This window comes from Vipera ursinii (genome assembly GCF_947247035.1).
Source record: "Vipera ursinii genome assembly, chromosome: 3".
In the NCBI taxonomy this organism is placed as follows: Eukaryota; Metazoa; Chordata; class Lepidosauria; order Squamata; family Viperidae; genus Vipera; species Vipera ursinii.
Genome location: NC_139516.1, coordinates 13,092,151 through 13,119,447, shown reverse-complemented (window position 1 = coordinate 13,119,447; position 27,297 = coordinate 13,092,151). Strand labels below are relative to the sequence as shown.

At 40.0% G+C, this 27,297-nt stretch overlaps 2 protein-coding genes across 2 annotated transcripts in view; both read left to right on the top strand.

Annotated features, from left to right (window-relative positions):
- Positions 1-23,671, top strand: part of ZNF831 (zinc finger protein 831) — a gene marked incomplete at its 5' end in the record, with an annotated part of 44,942 nt that extends 21,271 nt beyond the window's left edge. Inside the window, 3 exons of the mRNA XM_083358226.1 lie at positions 16,146-20,279; positions 21,384-21,999; positions 23,095-23,671. Coding sequence (XP_083214352.1) covers positions 16,146-20,279; positions 21,384-21,521 — 4,272 coding nt within the window. The 3' untranslated portion in view covers positions 21,522-21,999; positions 23,095-23,671. The remainder of the gene's footprint in view (positions 1-16,145; positions 20,280-21,383; positions 22,000-23,094) is intronic.
- The window catches only part of TUBB1 (tubulin beta 1 class VI), a 917,325-nt gene that overhangs the window by 123,909 nt on the left and 766,119 nt on the right, over positions 1-27,297 (top strand). The gene's annotated exons all lie outside the window — the stretch shown is intronic.

The following is a 27,297-nucleotide window of genomic DNA, read 5'->3' as shown; positions in this document are numbered from 1 at the left end:
TAAGCTGTTATGGAAACTCAGTTCCTAAGATTTTGAACGGTTGTGTTCCATACCCCGTATGGTCAAACTTTATCTTCCGAACATGAGATTTGGAAGAAGGTTCAAGCAGAAAAGTTGTCTGGATGTAGGTATTGTTGTATTCAATTTATAAAAACTTGAATGGTCTCAGATGGTTTTTATCCACATTTTTCTTGTTAAAAATTCTTTTTAAAAATAAAGATGAATGGAGTAATTAGGAAGCCCTTTTAACTTGGGCCAAGCAATTGTCCCCAGAATGTATGTTTATAATTAGATTACCTAGTGGTTAAGATAGTATATAGAAAAGAACATTCAAGTTTTCACAACTTTCCTCTCCAGCTAGAAAACTTAATGGGGGATTTCCTTTTTAGTTGCTTAAAGCTTAATTGCCTCCATCCTTTCTTTTTAAAGCCTATGATATTGGTAGTAATACAGAATAATCTCATTCTCGATACATTTGTCTAATGTATTTGATATTAGTTTCATTTGTGCTCCTTATCAAAAACAAAACAAAACACCTTATTTCGTAAAATATCTATAGAATTTTAGTTATTAGGCAGATCAAAAACATTTTTACTTCTCCTGAGTCTCTCACTATTCAACTGCATGAGATGAGTCTTGCTTGTAGTTTTACACTTATAGAAAAAAATAATGCATTTCTACTTTCCTCACAACATACATGATCGTGTTCCTTAACTACCGGTATCTTCAAAGCCGAAAACTATCAGACAGCCTAATTTTATGTGAGTTACTCCAGTACCCGTGATTCTTTTGTTTTACCTTTGGTCCATTAATATAATAAGAAAAAATATATATGTAAAAGCAGATTGTATAATGACATTACTTATTTTTAATAATTAAAATTTTAAAATGCATAGAATAAAGTCTGGGAATTTTTTTGAACTTTTTCTGATATACGGAGGGAGTTTGTTTTAAATCTGCAGGCAACAGTAATTTCACAACCCCCCCACCCCGCACCCACCCACTCACTTTTCTTAGTGTCTCAGTGATACCAACAATCCCAAACACATACTGAGAACTTTATGGCTGAGGACAGATTTGAAGCACAATTCCTCAGTTTTAGGTCTATTGTTAGAAACCTAATGCAAGCCATATTTAAAGAAAAATATGCATTTTTTAATTTTGAAAATGTTATTTTCAAATGGAAGAATATTTTTTTTCCAGTATTATGAAGTTTAAAAAAAAATGGATGTTTTGAAAAATCTTCTGGGATTTTTCATACTGTTGCCCTGAATGAATAATTGATTTATTACAGTGTATGTTACTAATTAGCTCCAGTGTAAGAGCTGTAGATGCTGTTAAATTTGGCATGGTAGAAGAAACAATTATGGCTACAAGATCAGATGAAAATTCTCTTCTCTTTTTTTTTGTTGCTTCATGATGATGCCATTTGTTTGGAAAAGAATAATCACAAGGGTGGGAGGGGCAGTAGAAGAGTAAGAAGGAAACCACAAGGAAGACTAGCCCAGTAAATGATGCTCAGAGCTCAGCAGGGAGCCTTTTGCTTAACCTGTACCATTTTTTCCCCAGTTTAGTAATGAAAACTGTATGCAAATACGAACAGTTTTATAAAAGGTTGCTTACACAAATATGGTTGGATGTACAAGACTGAAATACTAGGAAAACAAAGGCAAGATAGGAATTTAAAAGTGTCAAGTTATACCAAGCAGACGGCAGACCGTTTTCCTGAAGTTATCCAGTGTATCTATCGGCATAAGATGGAATGTGGAAGTATAAACGAATGGTAATGTAGCTTCTTGAAAATTGCAACAAAATGAAAAGGGCTGCTGGTGACATCAGATTGCATTAATTTAAAAGCTAAGTATACTTCAACTCTTTAACGATGGCTTACATTTTAAAATGATCTTTTATATAACCCATACTGCATTGGCAAGCCACCAGTCACAGTTCTCAAGAGGAACCAAGCGAGGTTACACCAACTAAGCGAGATAAGAAACACCAGGAACTTCAGACTGTAGGCTATGAAGAAAGTAGGGGCAAATCACATAGTCATGTGGTCAAGAGTTAAGCTTGATGCAAGGGAGCCTTTTCCTATGCAATCTTTGATTTGCTTCCATGGCATATCTATTATATCATTCATGAATACAAACTTACCCTTCAAGTGAAAAATCAATGTAATGCTTGTCCCTCACCTGAAGTGAAGAGATAGTGTTGGTGGTTGTCAGTTTGGAGGAGGATGGACCAGTCCTAGGCACATCAGGAGGGGAGTTGGTCAATGACTCCAAGGCAGGGACTCAAAGTCCAAGTGAGGGAGAATGGTTGATGGGAAAGAAACTGGATGAGCAGCCAGCTGAGAGTGATTTGGCTGAAGCACTGCTGCATCAGGACAGTCCTGAGGCTTCAGGTGGGAAAGCACATAGCTGCAACCGCTCAGTGATGAGGAAGAGGAACTGCTTTCTGAACCTGATCCGAGAACACAGGGCAGAGAGAAGGCAGGAGCAGCAAAGCTCAGCCCAACTACTTGTGAGGAGGCAGCCTCATCCCTCTTGATGGGCTGCACCAGAAGCTGGCTGTTTAGCACAGCACACAGAGATAATGCTGGGAATATTGTATTCATTTCCTAGCAGTGTGTTTCCTGATCGTTGTGATTCCTGCCTTGGTTTGGATTTGACACCATGCCCTGGCTTTGGATCGTGCCTTGTGGACTCCGAACTTTTCTTGGCTCATGAACCCTCTTGTATTTTCTCTGGATTTAATTTTGCCTGGTGGATTTATCTTGTTTGGAAAACTGACAAACTCCTTGTGGACTCATTGGCCATTGCTCTGTGGACTAGCATTGGTTTAGCATTGCGTTTGGCTGGACTAAATGGGGACAGGTCTGGGTTTTTGGCGAAGGGAACTGCTGGAGAATATTAATAAACCACTAAACCAGTATTGAAGGGATGCGGTGGCTCAGTGGGTTAGGACGCTGAGCTTGTCGATCAGAAGGTTGGCAGTTTGGTGGGTCGAATCCTGAGTGCTGCGTAACAGTGAGCGCCTGTTACTCGTCCCAGCTTCTGCCAACCTAGCAGTTCGAAAGCACGTAAAAATGCAAGTAGAAAAATAGGGACCACTATGGTGGGAAGGTAACAGCGTTCCGTGTGCCTTTGGCGTCTAGTCATGCCAGACACATGACCACGGAGACATCCTCGGACAAGTGCTGGCTCTTCGGCTTTGAAACGGAGATGAGCACTGGCCCCTAGTCGGAAACGACTAGCATGCATGTGCGGGGGAACCTTTACCTTTACCTTTAAACCAGTATTACGTGTGTGTGTGTGTGAGAGTGACTGGGACAGCACAGGATCTTAGCAATTCTGTATATGTTGTAAGAAAAAAGGTGCTAAGTAGGAATGAAGGCTCAGGGCCTGATGAATTCAAATATGTAAATGTGAAACAATGTAGGAGAATAACTGGATGCATTTGTAATGTGAACAAATGGAAACAATCTACAAGTTTATCATGCAGCACTTAATGGTACCCTGTGGTACTCTTGCCGTACCTTGCCCAGCAGTTTACCTATGATGAAATGCATTGGGGAGGGGGATAATATATCTGTCCATCCCCAGATTAGACTGTTTTGACTTAAAATGGGTAGCAAATTCCTGTTTAGTAAGGCATAGTTTTTGGAGTTAACAAAAATTTTGCACATCAGTCCTATTCAATATTCTACCTTTCAGATTTGTAGTCAAACATATTTTGAGACCATCAGGTTGAGGATGGGAAATCAAATATCTTTAACTCTGGAATAATTACATATATTCAGTAGAAATCTGTAAATATATAACAGAATAAATCATTTGAAATTAAGAAGCATATTATTAAATTTACAAAAAAAATCTCTAAAATATCCAATCTGCTCCTGCATTATTTAAAATAACCAGAAAGTAGGACACATGGGTATTGTTATAAAGAAGAACAATAATAAATAAGATTCTAAACCAGTGTCTAACCCACTTGATTTATGATGTCTTTGAGAGCACCCAGTTATTGGAAATGATTAAAGTCAACCACATCTGGAAGTAAGTAAAAAAAAAAACTTCAATAATCAGTTCCCTTTCTTTTTAGACTCTTTCAAATTGCTTTCATGGTTTCTTATGAATTTATCTTTTCATATTTGAGAATCACAATTCCCGAAAAGATTGCCTGGACCTAATTTAAATGTAATCTTGAAAAATGAAGAAGCAGATGTATTTTACGGAATTCACGTTTTTTTGCGAGGTTGGAAAATACATAGTTGAATAAAACAGCACTTGTATCCTGCAAACCTCTTACCTTGGACTGGAATTCTCCCTCAAATCTGTGTCATTCAAATGCAATAAATAAGAGACTAATAGTCAACTGCAAGAGTGTTGGATTGATGCTGAAATTATCTGAATCATGAAGAATATTTTTTTCGATTTTGATTTCTACAGTGAGGGAAAGAATTATTTGATCCCCTGCTGATTTTGTACATTTGCCCACTGACAAAGAAATGATCAGTCTATAATTTTAATGGTGGGCTTATTTTAACAGTGAGAGACAGAATAAAAACAAAAAAATCCAGAAAAATACATTTCAAAAAAGTTATAAATTGAATTGCATTTTTATGAGTGAAATAAATATTTGACCCCTTTGCAAAACATGACTCAGACTTGGTGGCAAAACCCTTTCTGGCAATCACAGAGGTCAGACGTTTCTTGTAGTTGGTCACATCTCGAGGGATTTTGTCCCACTCCTCTTTGCAGATCCTGTTCAAGTCATTAAAGTTTTGAGGCTGACGTTTGGCAGCTTGAACCTTCAGCTCCCTCCACAGATTTTCTATGGGATTAAAGTCTGGAGATTGGCTAGGCCACTCCAGGACCTTAATGTGCTTCTTCTTGAGCCACTCCTTTGTTGCCTTGGCCGTGTGTTTTGGGTCATGCTGGAATACCCATCCACGACCCATTTTCAATGCCCTGGCTGAGGGAAGGAGGTTCTCACCCAATGTTTGATGATACATGGCCCCGTCCATTGTCCCTTTGATACAGTGAAGTTGTCCTGTCCCCTTAGCAGAAAACGCCCACAAAGCATTATGTTTCCATCTCCATGTTTGATGGTGGGGATGGTGTTCTTGGGGTCATAGGCAGCATTCCTCCTCCTCCAAATGCAACGAGTTGAGTTGATGCCAAAGAGCTTGGTTTTGTTCTCATCTGACCATAACACTTTCACCCAGTTCTCCTCTGAATCATTCAGATGTTCATTGGCAAACTTCAGACGGGCTTGTACATGTGCTTTCTTGAGCAGGGGGACCTTGTGGGCGCTGCAGGATTTCAGTCTTTCACTGCGTAGTGTATTATCAATTGTTTTCTTGTTGACTATGGTCTCAGTTGCCTTGAGATCATTGACAGAATCCTCCCATGTAGTTCTGGGCTGATTCCTCACTGTTCTCGTGATCATTGAAATTCCACGAGGTGAGATCTTGCACGGAGCCCCAGACCGAAGGAGATTGACAGTTATTTTGTGTTTCTTCCATTTGCAAATAATCGCACCAACTATTGTCACCTTCTCACCAAGCTGCTTGACGATAGTCTTGTAGCCCATTCCAGCCTTGTGTAGGTCTACTGTCTTGTCCCTGACATCCTTGGACAGTTTGTTGGTCTTGGCCATAGTGGAGAGTTTGGAATCTGATTGACTGATTGCTTCTGTGGACAGATGTCTTTTATACAGGTAACAAGCTGAGATTAGGAGCACTTCTTTTAAAAGACACCTGGGAGCCAGAAATCCTGCTGATTGATAGGGGATCAAATACTTATTTCACTCAATAAAATGCAAATCAGTTTATAACTTTTTTGAAATGCGTTCTTTTTTTGTTTTTATTCTGTCTCTCACTGTTAAAATAAACCTACCATTAAAATGATAGACTGATCATTTCTTTGTCAGTGAGCAAACGTACAAAATCAGCAGGGGATCCAATAAATTTTTCCCTCACTGTAGGAATCTGGATTGCAGATGGTCCATTATACAATTTTATGTTCCAGTTACCATAAAATTTATTCTTTAATTTGTTTGTGATTTAGAATAAAATATCCTATTTTTTATCAAGTAGTTGATTAGTATTTCTTCAGTTTGCATCCTGACATGGAACACTCAAATGCCTTACAAAAATTGCTAACAATTTTTTTTTAATCACATAAAGCTATACATAAAGTTTTAAATATTTTTTTAATAAATAAATATAGATAGATGTATGTATTACATTGTTTATTATTAGTGTTGCTTTAACTATTGGTTGGAAACAGAGTTTGATGTAAAATAGGTAGCTATATAAATCTTATAAATAAATGTTTTAAATAAATGAAGTTAAAATCTGAAGTAAAATGAACATTATTTCAATTACATGGAAAAGCTTTGGGCAAAAGACGTTCTTTCCACCCATTTCCTGAATATTTAGATCAGGGGTTCCCAACCGGAGGTGCTCGCACCCTCTGGGAGTGCAAGGTGATATTCCAGGAGGTACGAAACCTTGGATTTAGAAGTTTCAAAATTATAGTGTATATGCATAATTCGTTGCCGTTATTTTGAACTTTTGTAAGGGGTGCGAGAATATATCAGAAGTGTTCTAGAGGTGCGGGATATAGAAAAGGTTGGGAACTACTGATTTAGATGAACCAAGGACATCTCTTTGAAGAATACCTTTAATATCCAGGGAATAACAAAGAAGGCGCTCTCCTGTACACCAGTTAGATAAACTTCTAGAAACAGAGTATCTTTAAAATAGCCATTTAGTGGTTAAGTTTAAGTTTATTGAATTTATATACCGCCCTTTTCCCGTAGGACTCAGGGCGGTTTACAAAGTATTTAAAAACGTCAATACAATACAAAAGTTAAAAACAGTTAAAAATAATTAAATTTGATCCCTGAAAAATATAAAACCCCAATTAAAAACTCTCAGCCTGGGCCGGAAAGCTCAAAGAGTCAGGTCTTCAGGTCCCGGCGGAATGAACGAAGGTCGGGGACAGTCCTAAGCTCCACGGGCAGCTGGTTCCAAAGGGCAGGCGCACCCACTGAGAAGGCCCTCCCCCTGGGTGTTATCCGCAGGCAGTCTTTTACCGGCGGCACCCTGAGAAGGCCCTCCCTGTGGGAGCGCACAGGACGAAGGGAACTTGATGCCGGCAGCAGGTGTTCCCTCAAATATCCCAGACCCAAGCCATTTAGGGCTTTATAGGTCATCACCAGCACCTTGAATCTCACCCAGAGGGCAATCGGAAGCCAATGCAACTCGTGGAGTAGAGGTGTTACATGGGAGTATCAGGAAACCCCCATCACAACTCGCGCAGCAGCATTCTGCACCAGCTGAAGCCTCCGAGTGGTCCTCGAGGGCAGCCCCATATAGAGAGCGTTGCAGTAGTCTAACTGGGAGGTCACAAACGCATGGGTGACTGTGCGTAGGGCATCTCGGTCCAGATAGGGTCGCAACTGGTTAAGGCACCAGGTTAGAAACCAGGCATGAAAGTCACCTGGGTGACTAGGTCAGTCAGAACAGGAAAATGAGAGTTTTATGCTGTATCAGACCCATGAATTGGCAACAGCTCTCCAGAAACCATACACTATAATCTTTCTCAGTCTTATCTGGAAAACCAAGGTTTAAGTGTAGCCCCCTTCTATATGCAAATCAGAAGGGCTACCAATATACATCTTGGAAACATTAGTGAGCATTTTGTAAACGGCTGTTTATGAGGAATGTTTTTTCCAGTGGGAAAGGGGAAAAATTGATACAATCGTGGTTGCATATTTGATTTAAATATAAACAGAGAATGCACAAAATAGATTATTCCTTTTTCAATTAGTAAATTGAGACCCAGACATAATATCTTTCCACCAATGTCTTCCATTCTTAGGGGTTGAAATTGAAGAAAAATACTTGAAAAAAATACTCAAGTCCTTAATCAGTTGTGAATCAGCTGAAAGAGGCTTAATCCAGAATGACTTTAGTCCTAGTCATTCAAAAAATAAATCAAGAGATTGCTAGCTATTCTTTGTGATACTTATTAATACATTTTATTTATTTATTTATTAAGTGTGTGTTTATTATTATTATTATTATTATTATTATTATTATTATTATTATTATTATTATTATTATTATTACTACTACTATTACTATTACTATTAAATTTATATATATATTATGCCACCCAGCTCCCCAATAAGGTGACTCTATGTGACTTGCAAATCGTAAAAAATATAATAGAAAAACAGTTAAAAATTTTAAAGCATCTAAATTAGAAATTTAAAACTATGCAAAAAAACAGGAACCAAGAGATGGATGGTATAAAGATGAGGCCTTCTTACCCCATTAACCACTCCTTGGGGCTCCAAGTGAACTGGCAAAACTTACGTTTTAATACTTTCTGGGAAAAAAGGATGAGAGCAGTGGTAGAGTGTTCCATAGGGTCATGCTGTGTATGTTGTTGTTGTTATTACTACTACTGTTGTTGTTGTTGTTGTTGTTGTTGTTATTATTATTATTATTATTATTATTATTATTATTATTATTCATCGCACAGTCAGCCAGATGTTCAGACTGGATTTGGCATTTTTGTCTACCTATTGAGTCCTTACCAAGGACCAGGGACAGGCAGATGTGGATGTTTTTTGAATTGATGGTATTACAGATATCATTGCATGATGAAAGCTGTTTCTAGTAAGGCCACCTTTTGTAATTGATTGATGGCGAATTTGTCAATGCCAATGGTGTCAAGTGGTGACCCAGTTTTGGAATTACACTCATGGTTGTTGTTATTGTAGTTATTATTATTAATATTGTTATTATTGATCATCGCACAGATTTTGAGACTGGATTTGGGATTTTTGTCTGCCTATCGAGTCCTTACCAAGGACCTGGGATAGGGAGATGTGGATGTTTGATGGTATTACAGATATTGTCGCAGGATGGAAGCAGTTCCTAGTAAGGCCGCCTTTTGCAATTGACTAATGGCAAATTTGTCAAAGCCAATGGTGTTCAAGTGGTGCTCCAGTTGTTTTGGGATTGCACCTAAGGAAATTATTATTATTATTATTATATAACTTTTATTCATTAAATATGAAACTCAGTCAGTTGAACACTCAAACTGACTGGCACTAATGGTTGACACAGGTTGCTGTCAGCATCCTAGGTATCAATCAGTTACCTCCTAATATTTCTGCTGTTGTAAAACACATTACTATCCATTCACAGACACATGAGAAGTTGTCAGTTATTTTGCATGCCAGCAATCATTTCCTCCCAGGAGAAAAATCAATGTACTGTATAAAGCCAATTATTGCTAAGCCTGCTCATTCTCTTGCTAAAAATAAAAAGCAGATGCCCTTCAAAATGAGCATTCATTTCTTTTTCATTCTAGAACACTTACAGACTAACCATTTTTCCGTTTTATGCTACTTGTTGCATGGAATAGCATCTTATCTTCACAACCTCTTCTGGCTACATTTTTTCACAAATTTATTTTATTTTATTTATGACATTTATATGCAGTCTATCTCACTATCATGTGACTCTGAGCAGCTTACAATTCTGTATACTGGATTTTGCGATAAAAGAATAGAAATTCCTAGCGTTCTTATTAATGTAGAAAAAAATCTGAATGGGCGTATCTTAACAGTTTTTGCAAAAAACAAAATACTTTATTAAAAGTGTTAAAAATATTTACAATGTTAGTACTGCCATTTTAGTTCATTCCTCGCTGGGATTCTTCATTGCTTTTGAAGACAATTAGAGATAGTTGCCTGATTTAATGCTGTATAAAAATAAGTCCTGATAAGTAATTTTGTCGTCCCTCAATAACGTGTCTAACATATCTATTGGTGATTAATTTCTATCTCTTCAGGTTTGTTGCATTGCGGTGTACAGCACCCTGATTTTACTGGCGGAGACTAGTGGAGTTCATTAATTACAGTAGTTTTCTCTTTTTAGTTCACATTGGCAGGGCATCACTGTACATCATGAGGTTCCATTCAGTTATCATAGATAGGCCTAGTGGGCCAAATATAGTGATAGGACAGAATTCGCTGCTTCAGTTATATTTTTTAACGTATCTCTTTAGTGTATCTCAAAACAACAACAACAAACCATAAGCGGAAAATGGATGCACCAGAAAAGAGCCTTTCTATTTGAATAGTAAATAAGGTGTGTTACCTTCAGCTTTTAATACCAGCATGCTTTATATCTGCAAAGGGTACTCTGTTTCCTGAACTGGCACGTTCTGGTTTAAGCATTGAGTGGGTGTGTAAAAGGCATCTGCGTGCAAAGGAAGAGAATGACTGTCCCTTAAAAGAATCTCAGAACTTACAGAGTCAAGAGGATCAGACTGAAATATGCAAAACACCGGATACCACAAAGAAAGATAAAATCAGCTTGTTTTGGAAAACATTAAGAGTACTGTCATCAGCTAAGAGTATGGGCTGCTTCACACCATCTGTATTGTTAGTGAGCTCAGTGTTTTCCTTTTAGAAGCAAATTACCATAGCTTGAGTCTGTTGTTAATACAAATGTAAATCACCATTTTTAAATTTTCAAGTACTGTATGCTTTTCACTTTTCAGTTACATGAAAGTTTGCATATATATGCCAGAGTAATCATGAGAGCCATTCATAAGGTTGACATTGTCCTAAAACTGCTGCCCATAGTAGCAGTAACACTATTACTCACCAGAAAATGATTTTAGGATACCAGCCATGACATATTTATAATGCCAGAATCCATATATTTTGTATATTTATTAGAAGATTTTTATATTTAGCTTAATATGAGTGCTGGTAGTTTAATGTACATATGAAAATCATCATCAAGTCAACAGAAACAATACATTTAGAATGCAGATGGTCACCCGCTCTGCCAAACCCCAACAGTTCTAACCTCTGAATGTTGTGTTCAAACCACAGATTTGATTGCCTTGTGGAAGGCTAATGGTATGTGGATATTGGTGTGGGGGGGAGGGTTGTTAAGTACAACCTCTGGGAGGAAATGGCAAACCTCAGTCATGTCCCCTTGAATTTTCATAGAGTTAGTTTCCTTAGCATCCTTCCCCTGACTTTAAAACAAATTCTACTTGAAGAAGTGATCCCGAAATTATCCATATTAACTATTGTTTAATTGGCATAATTTGCTTTTATGTGTGGGGAAGATATACGACCTGTAGTGATACAGGTTTGATGCATGTTCTACATTTTGCAAAGTACTTAAAATGAGGCACTAATCTTGCTGAGTTATCGTCACCATTTTGTATATTGGCCTATGGTATTAACTCCGTATGTGATAATTAATATAATAAAATAGATCAGGAGCAGGTAAGATCATCATTGATCCACACTGAATATGATTATATTCATACAACATATTAAACAGTCCTAAGCCTAGTTGTCAAAACAAAGTTGATATGTAATATGGCATAGCCAAAAAATAATCTATATCAGGGGTAGGCAACCCTGGCTCTTATAACTCGTGGACTTCAACTCCCAGAATTCCTGAGCCAGCATGGCTCAGCTTGGAAACCTCTCCCTTTCCCCTCAGCATAGTTGGCTCAGGGATTCTGGGAGTTGAAGTCCACGAGTCATAAAAGAGCCAAGGTTGCCTACCCCTGATATAGATTATACAAGAATGAAGGCAAATAAAGATGTGAGATTGAATTTTGGTCGGTCACTGGGACCAGAGGTTTAGTATTCTGGTGACTGACCCAAATTTGATCTCACAAACTATATTATAGTGATGATGGCTAGTCACATTATGATAATGGGCTCCTACAACATGCTGAAATATAAAGAATACAACCCCATTGGGTTTTTTATTTCTCTTGTGTTATGCAATGAATGTAACACTGAGAGACCTAAAAGGTCAAGTTGAAGATAGTTTGTTCTGGAGAAGACAGTTCATTCTGCTTCTTTGCATTATTTTAAGCTTTTGACTGTTTTCATCAATGACACCTTGACTTCTATCATTATTGCCTTAATTTTTCCAGATATCATTCCTTTGCCAGGGACTTGTGGCTTTTCTTTTCAATTATGTGTCCAAAATATTGAAGCAATAACTTCATTACTTTTACTTCCAGTGGTCTGGTTTTATTTTCTCTGCTATTAAATTGTTTCTTCTACTTGTAGTCCAAGATAGTCTCTTCAGCATCACACCTAACTCTGTTCATTTTTGTCCAGACAAAAGATCAATGTTTTCGTCACTCCAACTTGTTCCAACTTTCATAGTCATATGTTACAATAATAACATAATGCCCTTGACTATATCTTTATTGTCTATATGATGTATTTGTATTTTAATACCTTGTCTAGATCTGTCATAATTTTTCTCTCAAGTAACAGATGTCTCTTTATTTCATGGCTTTACTTAGAAGATAAAAGTTTGTTTTTACTTCATGTTTTTAAGATGTTTATATAATGATGATAATGATGAAGTTGGAAGGGACCTTAGAGGTCATCTAGTCCAACCCCCTGCTCGGGCAGGAAACCCTATACCATTTCTGACAAATGGCTGGCCAGTCTCTTCTTAAAAACTTCCAGTGTTGGAGCATTCACCACTTCTGGAGGCAAGTTGTTCCACTGATTAATTGTTCTAACTGTCAGGAAGTTTCTCCTTAGTTCTAGGTTGCTTCTCTCCTTGACTAGGCTGGCATTTCTTGTGTCTTTTTTAACATTGAGCAGCAGACTGGATTTTGCACTCTTATTCTTTTAGCAAGAAATTCTCATTTTCAACTATCGGAATAATTTCAGCATATCTGAAGTTGCTGATGCTTCTCTTAGCAATGTTATTTTAAGGTTTTATTTCTTCTGGTTAATTCATTCTATCTATCTATCTATCTATCTATCTATCTATCTATCTATCTATCTATCTATCTATCTATCTATCTTGTGTATGATGAAAACCTGACAGAGGAGAAGTAAACATATACACACAATCCATGTAATTATATACAAAACGTCTACATGGGTACGGCAACAGCCTCATAAATGAATGTACAATTCATTTATACCTCTGGCATTGCTTTGTGCAAATCTTCTAGGGAACCAGGGAACCCATGTCATGGGCAGTTTTGCACAGTGTATTTAATAGTTTGCATATCAGCACCACAATTTGCAACAAAGGGAAATCTTTCCATCCCCACTGATACAGGGCAGAGGCACTTCTTCCAGCATCACACCTACTTCTGTTCAATTTTGTCCAGACAAAACCAGGTAGGTCAAACCAAGTGGTTTGGTAGAGGGATCACTAATGGTCAGACCACAAGAAGGTATCTTGGACCATTCCTCTTTCCAGGCATTAAACTGGGTAGATGTTACGTAAATAGGTGTTGTCCATGCTGGCCTATGGGATTTCAATCTTGTGATGGGCTATGCATTGCCCTGGTGAACAGGGCGGGCCTTGTTGTTCAGCATTCTTGACCATAGCTGAACGAGAGTTTGTTGTCGTCTAATGTGGTGCACTGTGATATTGTTAAATACTGGTAACCAATGTACCCAAATAGTGTACAGTGTGCCAGAGATAATACATATTATCTGGCAGATTTGAACATCGACCATTTGAGTGTGGGTGCTGTTAAGCCACACACTGGCCCAATATTCAGCTGGGGAATAAACCAAAGCCAAGGCTATTGTTTTGAGGGTGTTGGCATCATCACCCCAGAATGTTAACAGCTAGTCTGTTCAGTAAATTTGATAAATACACCCATGCCTGTAGCATTTCTTAAGCTACATGTGCTCCTTGGGCAGTGCTAAATGGGTGACGACTAGATGCAGCTGTACTGCCCTCCACGGCCATGACAAACAGAAGTGCATAAAATCAGATTTTCTATTGATAGTCCAAAACATGCAGATTTTTTTCTACATATTGTAGCAACAGGCTGGCCTAGCGGGGTCATACCTCTCCTGGAAGCCTCTGAGTTTGTACATACTGGCTGGCCTTCCTGCCCTGATGTAATTCCTTGTTAGTTACTATTGCTACCACCTCTCTTACAGGGGATGTGCCTTTTCCTAGTATTCTCCCCATAGTTAGTGATAGGCCTCCATAGCCTAGCTTCCTTATGAACAAATAGAAAGAGCCAATATGTCAATAGAAAAACTTAAGTCTACAGGAATGTTAATACGTTCTGATAGTAATGTATGGATATTTTTAATAGAGACTTTTTGAAAAGCAGCAGGTGCACTGCCAACATTCAGTTATTACTCAAAATTTGAATATTTCTAGACATTTTCTGACCAATAATTGCAGAGTATATGGAAAACACTCTTGTTTCTGTTGCCACAATATTTCATTTTATTGGTTTTTTAAGAATTGTTTCTTGCTTATCTATCAGGAAAATATTTGCTGTAATTCATGTTCAAAATGCTGCTCAATATATATTCAATGTAAATTTTCATCTGTATGGATTTGAATGGGAACCTGGCACAATTTAAATCACTCCTGTTGCACTCTATTTAAAAGCCAACACCTGTACAACTTGCCTGGGTTCATTATTATATTGCATGTTAAGCTTAGAATGACCTAGTTATTAAGTATTATAATGTAATATTCATGACTTTTAAATATCTATTATAATTATGTTGTGCCTTTATCATTTTTCATTTTATTTCAAAAGGTGCTTTGAGCTTTGGTTCATTAAACCTGATCCTCTCTTGAGAATCTTTTATTTGTAGTCATGTATATATAACTGATTAAAGGGACGCGGTGGCTCAGTGGGTTAGGACGCTGAGCTTGTCGATCAGAAGGTCGGCAGTTTGGCGGGTCGAATCCCGAGTGCCGCGTAACAGAGTGAGCGCCTGTTACTCGTCCCAGCTTCTGCCAACCTAGCAGTTCGAAAGCACGTAAAAATGCAAGTAGAAAAATAGGGACCACTATGGTGGGAAGGTAACAGCGTTCCGTGCGCCTTTGGCGTCTAGTCATGCCGGCCACATGACCACGGAGACGTCCTCGGACAAACACTGGCTCTTCGGCTATGAAACGGAGATGAGCATCGGCCCCTAGAGTCGGAAACGACTAGCACGCATGTGCGGGGGAACCTTTACCTTTACCTTTATATATAACTGATTATTACTAAAAGGAGCCCTTGAATGATGGTTTCAAGTATATTGATAATTGAATGCTGCCAATGTCTATTTGTATTCTAGAAGAGGATGTATTGATTCAATTTTAATTGCTCCCATCCGTAAGTTTCATTTCCCTCCAATGGTGCCTGAACATTTGGCTTTCTGTCACCATTGAAATGGTGAAGGAGACCAGACCGCAGGACCAAAGTGGAAGGTGGAGGAGGAGGCGGCGGTGACGGCGGCTGCCAAGTAGATGATCTGCGGGGCAGGGTTGGAGGGATCAAAGAAAGTCCCTCCAGTGGTGGACGGAGCTGATGTGCAGTGGAAGAGGCCTTTTGCTGTCATTGCCCCCTGTCTCTGAAACAGCGGAGGGGGACCAGGTAAGGGGACTGAGCCTCCTCCATAGCATGGCAGTCCTGCTCGGGAGGGGAGTGAAAGGAAAGAGGTGGGATGGCAGCTGGGTCATTGAATGGGCAGGGGGAGGTCGCTGGGGGGCTGAGGTGCATGGGTGCGAGGTGCAAGGGACAGTTGCAACCCCCACCCTAGCTTGATTTTTATGTGTGTGCCTCACCTCACCTCACCTTGTGCAACCAGATGGTTGGATGGTGTGGGTGGAGTCTTAACTAGGGCTTATTTTGGGGGTAGGCCTTATATTAGGTGCACACGTAAAAATCAAGCTAAGGCTTATTTTGGGGGCAGGTCTTATTTTTGGGGAAACATGGTATCTTCATTTTTGTTATAAGCAACTAATAATATATCACAATACAATTTTTATTTGAATAAAAATAATAAAATCTTATACAGGTAGTCTGCAACTTACGACATAGTGGAGCCCAAAACCTCTGTTGCTAAGTATGTAGAAATGTGTATTAGATAATAATTTGTATGCCTGTGATGTCTTTTAAGAGAAGATACTTTTAAAAAATTCATCATTGATGAATGTATATATCGGTTAATATGTGTTCATGTAGTGACTTGGTATCAATGTAGTCCGGACCTATTTCTAAAAGCAAGGAAAATTGTGTTCAGATTTCAAATGTAGGTGTTCTTTGTATTCCCCACAGATAGGCCCAAATACAGCATTGGAACATCTAAAGGAAATGGAGGGTCAGAGACTTCCTTGTCCACCTGTTTCCTTAGAAGACCCGCCAGTTCAACTCTCCTGCCTTCAGGCCATTCCAGCAGCATCAGATCTCTTGCTGAGTCCCATGATTCTCCAGCCAGAACAAGCAATTGCTCAAACTGTATATTTGAAAGCGCTAACTATTCCTTTTTACCAGCCTGTTCAATCAAACCATAAACTTTCCAGAGTCCAGACAAATATCAACCTAGACAATAGTAATTTACCTTTAATCTTCAATCCACTTTTGCATTCAGAAGGGACAGATCAACTTCAGGCAATCATTCAGAAACAACCCAGTACAATAAACGTAGTTAGTCATTTTTCACTTTTGCCACAAAGTTCTTCTCCATGTGCACCAGCTGGAAGCCCAGGGAAGGCCAAAAGTTCTGGGAGGTACCTCTGTAAACATTGTGGGCGTGACTGTCTGAAGCCAAGTGTCCTTGAAAAACATATGCGATCACATACAGGTGAGAGGCCTTTTCCATGTACGACATGTGGCATTGCGTTTAAAACTCAAAGCAATCTGTATAAACACAGGAGAACTCAGACACATGTCAATAATGCCAGGGTGCCTTCAGAATCTGATAGCAGTAGTCTATTTGAAGAGAATGAGAAGCTGACTGAGATCGTTGCATCCACCCAGACTACAGAACCTCACGATAAAAGTGATGTCCACCCAAGTGCAAGGATTAGATCTGCTGCTTCAGAGCTCAGTGACAAACATATTCTTGCTGCTTCGTTATCAGAAACACTCCTTGTATCGGAAAGTCAGAGGATGAAAACAGGTAACTTTTGTCATGGAGAAATTAATCAGAATGTCTTTGAAAAAGAGACCACCAGAGATGCCACAGATTTACCTCAGAGAAAGAAGACCCAGGATCAAAGGTCTCCAACAGGAAGCAAACACAGTCAGCTACAGAGACAGCAAGCTCTGTATTCAGAGAAGCTGTGGAACAGCAGATCTGTGGACGCCAAGCTAAAAAAGTGTGAGAGCACTGACTCGGGTTATCTGTCACGCTCTGATAGTGTGGAACATCAAACACCCTCGCCTGGCTTTCTGCACAGTCTTTGTGAACATAGCACAGAGTCAGAAGATGATGTGGCTGTCATCAATAAATGCATGACCTACACTTTCTCAAAACTAGATTCAACGGAGAAAGCAACAGGAACCGTAACCCTGGAGAAAAAAAGGTTGGAAGAGCATATCTCAAGGCTAATATCTCATAATAAAGCAGTTGTGGATGACACTCAGTTGGACAGTGTTAGGCCCAGGAAAACAATTCTATCCAAACAAGGAAGCATTGACTTGCCAATGCCTTACATGTATAAAGACTCATTCCATTTTGATATACGGCCTCTGGACACCAGCAAGAAAAAGAATATTTCTCTGCGCTCAGCCAAGTCTATCTTCACTCCTGCGGAAAAGACTAAGCCATTGTTTTTTCACTCAGTTCCCACTCAATTCTCAACAACCATTGACTGTGTGCCTGTTACAAGAAGTAACTCTCTGCCTTTTATTGAGAGTACAAGGAAGATGCAGGACCAGGCAAATAGTTCAAAATTATCTTCTTTCACTAGAGTGTCTCCAGATGTGGGTTTTTCTGGCTTGTTGCATAGCAGCAATTTAGACACAAATATGACAAATGTTCTTAACAGCCACCCCCGGGCACTTGTTAGACAGGTGGCAGTGGATGATGTGCCATTAAATTATATGAATGAATCTTCATCCTCTTTAGAGGAGAAAAATGGTAAACAAAAATCTGAGGCTGGGGTGGAAGGAGTGAACAGCAAGAATAAGAAACCAAGTCAAAGAAAATTGAAAATGTTTTCTGAGGAGAAATGGCAAGTTTATGGGGACGAGTCATTTAAGAAAATTTATCAGAAAATGAAAAGCAGTCAATCAGCCAAAAAACAAAAAGGTAATGTAACAAATGTTTCAAACATTTATTCAGCTATCAAGGAAACTGCCTGTGGGGAGGAAATTACATTGTCGAGAGAAGGCAGAACCTCTGTAACTGAAATTGCAATTTCATCACTAGTAGATGTTACTGCAAAGGCAAATCCTGACGCATTGGAAAGCCATTCCAAAGCTAGCCCTGTTTGTCACCCTACTTTTTCTCAGGAGAATTCAAGAAGATTGGCAGAATTAAGAGAAACATTGTGTTCAGTTGGTGATTGTGAACAACACAGCACGGCAAGTGGAACATCGTTTGCTGGACATCAATGCAGAGACTTGCGTGTTTCAAAACACAAGCAGAGTGGTAATAGTAAAGCTCTGCCTTTAAGTAAAGGCTGTAAATTGAAAGTCCAACTTAAGCAAACTCAGCTGAACCTTGCTACTCGGCATGATCATGACTTAGAAAATGGACACATTACTGAATGTGTACAAAAATATGAGGATACGGAAGCTAATAGAAAAGGATGCAGGAGGAAAGAAACTGCCCACCTTGGACACACAGCTTTATCGGCACCACAGGGCAACGCCAGTGAGTTAGTATATGAATCTCAGAAGTTACCCTCAGAAAGAAAAAAGCCTAAGGTGGATAAACTGAAAAACATAGAAGACAGAACATTTAAAAATAGTTGTTCAACCGAGTTGGTTGTGAAACTGATAGATTGTTACAATCTTAATTTAGTTGCTGCAGAATCAGCAGAGCACTCAGGTAAGGAAGGAAAATGGACAGTAATGGTAGGAACTCCTGCTTCAGGAAGCAGTATGCAGTGTGAGGAAGGAATCCAACACTCTGTAGCAGTATCTAATAATAGGGATTGTATTGTAAGTCAAACAGATACAGCAAGTATATCTGTGACGTCGCTTCCTGAACAATTCGAGACCAGTGTAACAGAGGAACACACCAGTGATTTGTTTGCAATAAAAAAGCTGACATCTCCCCTAACAGCAGCAGCAGAAGAATTATCAAACTGTAGAGACTCAGCACCAACCCACACTCAGCATGTGGTAAGAAGTCAAGTGATTTCTCATCTAAAGAAAAACAATTTTCTTCCAAAGTACATCTTAAAATATTCACAAGGAGGAAACAATATAGGTGTGCCTTTGTTTCTTACAAGAGAGCCAGAAAATGTACCGTATGTTACCTTGCCAAGCAGCTCAACCATTTCCCCATATCCTGCCTGTAACAGTAAACTACTTGATAGTAGTTCCATTGATATATCTTTGTGCCCTTTGCAATTGGATCTGAGTCATTCAGCTAGAAGAAAAGAGCTAAAATGGGATGTCCACACAGCATGGACACCTTTGGTAGCTTCTGCACCAGCTCTCCTTGAAGCAACAACAATTTCAACCATGGTCGATCAAAAATGTCACCTTCAAAGTGCAAGTGGGAAAGTTAAAGAAACATGTAAAGGAGACAGCAGAGACAACTTAGGCGATCAAAGATTGATAACAAAAGAGGATGAATGTATAGTTGCTTGCACATCACACATTCCTGGGAGGAAAGTATGCTTCACCACTATTTATACAGGAGGGCTTTTCATATCATCAGATATGACTGGACAAAATTCAGCCTTAAAGTTAATACAATCAGCAAAGAGTTCAGTAATTTCACTCTCTTCATTGGCGGAAAGGGCAGTTTTGTGTGAAAGTAGTGAGAAGGAAGCCAAGGAATGGCAACTGGAGACTAACCATTTGCCAGGATTTGAAGAATTGCCCTCCTGTTCAGTTAATAGTCCGAAATGTCTTTGCCATTCTTCAAGTATGCTTTATTGTCATGTGCTGTGTACTCAACCAAAGGAGACTTTCTCTCAGCCTCAGTTAAGCAGAGAATCTCCTACAGGAAACTTACAACTCCCAAGTCTGAACCTATCCTTCCCAACTCTAAATGCGGAGCCTCAGCTGACTTGGTGTTGCCTATCAAGAAGCCTCCCTCTTCCTATTGAGCAAAAGGAAATGAAAGATTCTGCATATTCTTCTTTGTATATGAATGAAAACTTCATTTCAAAATGTGGACGGTCGATATGCAGAAGGAAAAGCCATGGGAAGGCTGCTAGGGAAGGCTGGGGAATTGAAAACCCCCAAGCTCTGGTCTCTTCTCCACAAAGGCAGGAAACAGAGAAGGTAATGGCTTTATGCTTTTCCTATTCCTAGACAGAGGGATGCTGTTGGATGATTATGATTTAGCTTTAGAATAAAATGGGAATGCAGGTTAAGAGGAAGCTGCTGTACCACCTTGTGGATTCAGCGTAATAAGATGATTATAGGTTGAACCATTAGGTTAGAACAGGGGTAGGCAACCTTGGCTCTTTTATGACTCGTGGACTTCAACTCCCAGAATTCCTGAGCCAGCATGGCTCAGCTTGAAAACCCCTCTCTTTCCCCTCAGCGTGGCTGGCTCAGGAATTCTGGGAGTTGAAGTCCATGAGTCATAAAAGAGCCAAGGTTGCCGACCCCCGGGTTAGAACAATGTAGGTAATCTTTCTTGGAGTTTTGAGAAAATGTTGCCACAAAGGTTATGTATTTATCATGATCCGGATCATCTTAAATTTATTAGCCATTCAACTCACCCAATTTGCCAGAAGGGAGGTTCTCTCTGACATTTATGTAACTCAGAAACAATCTGTGAACTGTCCGTTATAGAAATCAGCCTCCTGCCACATTAGAGATGCTTTCGAATACCCCATTTCTTCCGTAATCAGTTTGCGGCCACCTCAGAAGAAGGTATGTGGCAGTGGGAAGACAGAGTCCCATCGTTCTGATCCTCTCGGTGCTCTTCTGGAAAGCAGAGAACCATTCTCATTCCTTTGCAAAAGTGAGATAGTTACGAATAATATGTGCTGTAATTAGAATAAAAGAAAACACATTTCAAATTGGAAGAATAAATGTGTCTTTTTCTGGCATTACAAGGACAGCATTGCAGTGCCACGGTGGCTCTCGCAAGAGGGAAATGTTTTCTTTGTAAGATTTAATAGGCTGCCCAACTCAACCACTGTGACTCTGGGTGGTATGCAGCATAAGAAGAAATCAGAGAAGGGGAAAAAAGTCTTTACAATAAACAGTACAATATACAAATTCCCAATACAGAATAGTAACATAACAAAAGAATCACAACTATATCCAACATTCTTTTGAGAGGAGACACACTGTTCCACTGTTTTCATGTTTTGTGCCATTGTTTACACTTGATACTTGTCATGCAATTTTACTCATTTCTTTCATTCACAGAGGTACTTTTCAAGTAGTGGTGCTCAGAAAGCCTCCAAAAACATCCCAGAAGTAGAGAAGAAAAAAGAAAAACTTTACAAAAGGCGAGAAAAGAGAAACTTAAAAAGGATAAAGGTGAAGGTCAACCCCAAGCGGTAAGAAATGCAAAGTCTAGCCTTTGTCTTAGAAAAACAATTTTTCTTTGACTATCAAGTAACATTTATAACTGAACAATATGATGGGAAAACTTTGTGTGGAGAATTTCTCAAAATTTTATTTTAGAAAATAGGACACTTACATGGATTGTGCTGTAGAAGTAGTAACACTAACAAAAGTAATGCACTAATGTTTAAAAGATTTAAGTTCCTGGATTAACTATTATGTTATGATTTCAGATGTCATGTATGCCATAACCTGTTGTTGTCAAGGGGCAATGGGACAAACATCTTCAATACAGTAACCTGCACACAGTAACATCATGACAGAAATCCTATCCTACTTGTGCTAGAAGTAACTAAGTTTTAGCCTTTGCATCATGGCATACATTTTATCATGTGCCCAACCCATGATTAAAGAATTAGGAAATTCCTCTCCCTTCACATTTGTTGCTTTGTCTGCTCTTTATGAGATAGCTAATGTCAAGAGTTTCTTTCTTGCCTTTGTTCCCTAAACATACTTTTATTGAACCTCTCTTGGTAGAATATAGCTGGTTACAGTTATTTATTGCATTTTCTATAGATAAACCATCTTTCTGTTAAAAATTACAAAACTGTTCAGGGTTTTTTGCAGATTGGACCTTTCTCTCCAGGAAAATAAAACGCTCCCTCGAACATACAGGTAATCCCCGAGTTACGAGTGTTCACATAACGCTCGTTCAAAGTTACGTGATGAGCGCCCCCTAGTGCTTACATGTTCTGAAGTTACGAATGTTGCAGCACCATGGCAGTCATTTGCCCTTACGAGTGACCACAGTGGCTCTGCAATATTCACCGTATTCCCCCTCCCCACTCCTCACAACTGCTTTCCCCTCCCTTCCTGCTGCACTGAACTTGCTTACCTTGCAAAAATCTTCTCTGCCACGATTTCTTTCCCTTTGAGGGAGAGGAGGGTCAGCTTGGAAATGTTTTTCACTCTGAGAATGAAAGTTTCTGGAGTCCGTGATCTCGCACGAGTGTTTGAAGTTGCGCCAAATCACGGACCTCAGAAACTTTCATTCTCTATGCGAAAGGTGCCTGTTTCCTGCTCCTCCTTCTAACTCTTTTCTGCCTGATGGCAGTCTTGAAACCTTCAACAGAGGGAGAAGGCCAGGCCCCTCGCACCCGCGTCCAGCCCGCCTGAGCTCGCTGCGCTGGGGGAGAAAGTGACCCCGTTGTCCCCGGAGCCTTGGAGCCCTCTTCCAAGCAGCCTGGAATGGAAGCCGAGGGAGGCCTTTGCATGCCTCTGGACATTGGATTCAACACTTGGAGGACTGCTCCAAGCTGCTGCCACCCAGAACAGCTCCAGAGGCATGCAGAAACTACCCCCCCAATCTCTGTTCCTGGCACAGTTGGCTAGGAAAACCCCTTCGAGGCTTGGATCAGCCCCTTGGAAGCTCTGTTTTAGCAGGGCAGCAGCTTGGTGCAGTCCTCTGAGGGCTGGGTACAACCTCCGGAGGCATGCAGAAGCGCCCCCCCATCTCCATTTTGGGGGAAGTGGCAGAGTGGCTCCGGAGTTGGCAGAAAACAGGAGGCAGCACCACAAACAGCGCGAGAATTCAGGCACCCAGTCTATGCGAAAGAGGATTGGTGCCTGAACTTGCATGATATTAGGGCACTCAGGAGCTTCCATCGACTCTCCTGTCCCTCAAAAGCAAGGAACCGTGGCAGAAAGGAGACAGATTTTTTCAAGGTAAGTGAGTCCGGTATGGCAGGAATGGAGGGGGAAGCATGAGGTATCATAGTGGGTCAGGGAGGCCTTGTGGGCCTGTTCCATCATTAGGCCCCCATGGCCTTCCCCACCCTCAGATACCCCATGTGCACTTAATGAGCTGCATGCGTTTTAACGAGCAAGGGAGTGATCTCGTTCGAGGTACAAGATTCACTCTACGAGTTTTTGAGTTACGAGTGGAATGTGCAGGCTCCATTACACTCGTAAGTCGAGGACTACCTATATTATTATTTGGTTTCTCTACATTTTTTTTCTTTCTTTCCTTGCAAAAAAGCATAATGGAAATATTAATAGGAAAACGAGAACACAGAGAGGGAAGAAAGAGCAGATATTTTAATGCTGAAAGCATCAAATAGGACATCTTTTGTTTTTACATTTCATCAGTGTGGGTTGTAATGCTAGTATTTGAAAAAAAATGATTCTATTTCTCCTGAAGTTTAAAGTTGATGCAAAAACCGTTCCAAAAAAGCCTTGCTCAGGTTGGATAAAATCATGAGGCTTGTGTAATGGTAGCTGAATTTTTTTTTGTACCAGGAAAAAAATGTCATATTAGACATAATTAAAATTATATAAACATATATAATATAATATAATTATATATAAACATAAGGTGGAGAACCACCTAGCAGACAACTATCCGAAGCAAGTGGGGCAGGGACTGCAGCACCTAACCAACCACAAGGGCAATACCAATGCCTCGTTGGCAGAGGAGCTGAATATCTTCTTCACTCACTACGAGGTGAAAAGACCCTGTAATCTCTGCTGGCTGGCCTTCTGATTCTCCGCCACTCACCCTGTGTGAATATCAAGTGAAAGCTGTACTGAAGGCTGCAAATCCCAGCAAAGCTGCAGGCCCAGATGGGTTGCTGGGGATAGTGGTTAAGAACTGTGCCAATCAATTAGCAGGGATCCTGACAAAGATCTTTAACATCTCCTTGCAAACGTCCTGTGTACCATCATGCTTAAAGCAGCTACCATTGTCCCAGTCCCGAAGAAAACAGCAGTTGAGTGCCTGAATGACTACAGACCTGTTGCATTAATGTCTATAGTGATGAAATGCTTTGAAAGACTGGTTCTCCAACATCTAAGGACATGCTTCCTACCGGACTTCGACAAACATCAATTTGCCTACAGGGGGAACAGGTCGACAGACGATGCCATCGCTACTGCTCTACACTCTGTAGCAAGCCATCTAGAGAAACCTGAAAGCTATGTCAGGATGCTTTTCGTTGATTATAGCTTGGCTTTCAACACCATTCTGCCGAGCATCCTTATTGAAAAGCTGACTGACTTGAATTTTTCCCCCCTCCATCTGCGATTGGATTAAAGACTTTCTAAGGGACTGGCAACAAACAATGAGGGTCAGGTCTGTTTTATCCACCCCCTGAAGCTTTGCATGGGCTCGCCACAGGGCTGCGTGCTTAGCCCCTACCTGTACTCATTGTACACATACGATTGTGTATCGTCCGACCCATCTACTGCGATAATTAAGTTCGCAGATGATACCACCGTAATGGGTCTTATTACAGGTGGAGATGAAACGGCATACAGGGGGGAGGTAAAAAACTATCCATATGGTGTTTAAAGAACAACCTGCACCTGAACATCGGCAAGACAAAGATGGTGCTAGACTTCCGGAGGAAAAGAGAGGAACCTGCCCCACTTTACATCGGGGGGAGGCCGTGTGGAGAGTTTCCTCCTTTAAATTCCTGGGAGTCTACCTCTGTGAAGATCTTTCCTGTTAAGTCAATACAACCCAGGTGGCCAGAAAGGCCCAACAGAGACTCCACTTCCTCAGGGTCTTGTGGAACAACAGGGTAGAACAATGGCTAATGACCTTCTTTTACCGGTCTACTGTAGAGAGTGTCCTTTCGCACTGTATTGTAGTTTGGTAGCTAGCCTGACAGCCACGGATAGGAAGATGTTACAGAGGGTGGTGAGCACAGCACAAAACATTGTGGGCTGTCTCCTGACACCACTGGATGACATCGCCAGGGCTCGCTGCCTTGGAAGTGTGAGGAAAATTCTCAGGGACGACTCACACTCTGCTATCTCTTTACTCTCCTACTATCGGGTAGGAGATACAGGAGTATAGCCAGCCATACCAACAGGCTGAAGAACAGCTTCTATCCATGGGCTGTCAGGCTCTTGAATGGGAAATAACTTTATGTATGATTGACTTGCGTGGCTGGTGTGTTGTGCAATTAGCTCACATGGTGTAACAAGATAGTGGGTTTGTTGCCACTGTGAGTTGTGGTGGTGGGGGCACGAAGGGAGGCTCAGCCAATCTCAATGTATAGATGGTTGTACTTTGACAATAAAGGTTCATTTATATATAGAAATCTCCAAAGACAGAACAGGTATTTAGTTTTGGATGAAAACTTGCTTTTCAGCACAACGAATTTAAACCAGACAAAACAGATTGTATCATAAAGGAGACTTGAATGTAGGAATAAAAATGGAACCACATTTTAATGAGATATAATTTCATTTGTTTCAAGTAGGCATTTTTAAAATTCACAACAGTTAAATTTAATAAGCTGATTGTTGAACATTATGGTTGGTTACACTGAACATAATTTTTTGTCCCCTTGAGACAAACTGTGCAGGAAGGAATATTCTTCATTTTTCTGGATTACTGAAGTTTGGCAAGCTAAGCAGTACTAAATATTTGTAATGAAATATGAGCTTGAAGGATGTTCTAAAGACATAACATTAATTTGTATATTTCATTACATAGACATGAAGATCATCACGCACAAAGACATTGTCTTCTCAAAAGCCATAAGTCAAGCAAGCAATGCTGGGCCTTGAGGACTTCCAGAAAGCATTCCCGCATCAACACTCCTGGCATTTGGGAGCATTGTGGAAAATGCCATTGTTTTCCAACAACTTCACTAGGTAAGCCAGATAGGAAGGAAAATGGAAAATGACAAAAATTTCTGCAGCTGCCCCTTAATATTTGTGGGGTGTTTTTATTTGCAAATTACTGCTTCTTGCACTTATAGCTGGTATTCATATTTCAGTTTGCAAAAACTACATCTTCACATGGCCATCTTCACATTTTTCTTCTTCAATCTAATAGTTTCTTTTTGATGGACATTTAACCTATGAACAAAGCTTATCAATATGCTCAATATGCAGACATACAAGGCTCAGTGGCTGCCTTTCAGCAGTCATTCTCCATCAGTCCAGCATACCAGACAGGCAGAATTGTATGGTTGCAAAAGTCAAGTTGATTGGCATAACGTTGTGATCAAAATTCAGTCTGTCTTTAATGCAGCACAGATAAAAACTCCAAGCAACTTAAATTGTATCCTTGTGGCCTCTTGACTTTTTTGAGCATATCTTGCAGACATCCTTGCTCACAATGTTATTGTTGATGGGAAAAATATGAGAGTCCTCCGTATGTTGCCATGATTGTCATCTTTCCAATAAATGAAACCCATTAACATCAAGGCAAGAATTCTTCCTTAAAGAACATTTTATTCAGGAAACAAAGGATTGGCGCTACATAGTTGAACCCAAAACTGAATTCCCTTCCCCCAGATACAAAGCAACAAGTTGCAATTCCCACCCCCATGAAGCAGTCATAAATCACACTCTCCAGTTAGTCTGAAGTGCAGGCTCCAGCTCCTCAGCCTGTCAAAACCGTTAATCGGTTTGTGTCCTTGAGTTCCCATGAAGCTGCATTATTATTATGGCTAGCTGAGCTGAACCATTCACTCCATCCCCCCTTCTACATCTGATTTCGAAACAGCAGAAAAAGCAAGCTGTAAGCAGAATGAAAATGGCTGCAATTTCCCTCAGTTGTCAGAGCGGGAACATCCATTGTCACAGTGTTGACAATGACCTATTAAACGAAAGGCAGGATATAAATAAAATGAAGAATAAGGAAAGCTGCTCAGAGTTGAAGAATTTCCTCCAACATCTGTCCTGAAAATCCGTTGTTTGAAGACCCCAACAGATTGTAGGATACCCTTAGGGCAGAGGTCGCCAACCTTTTGGG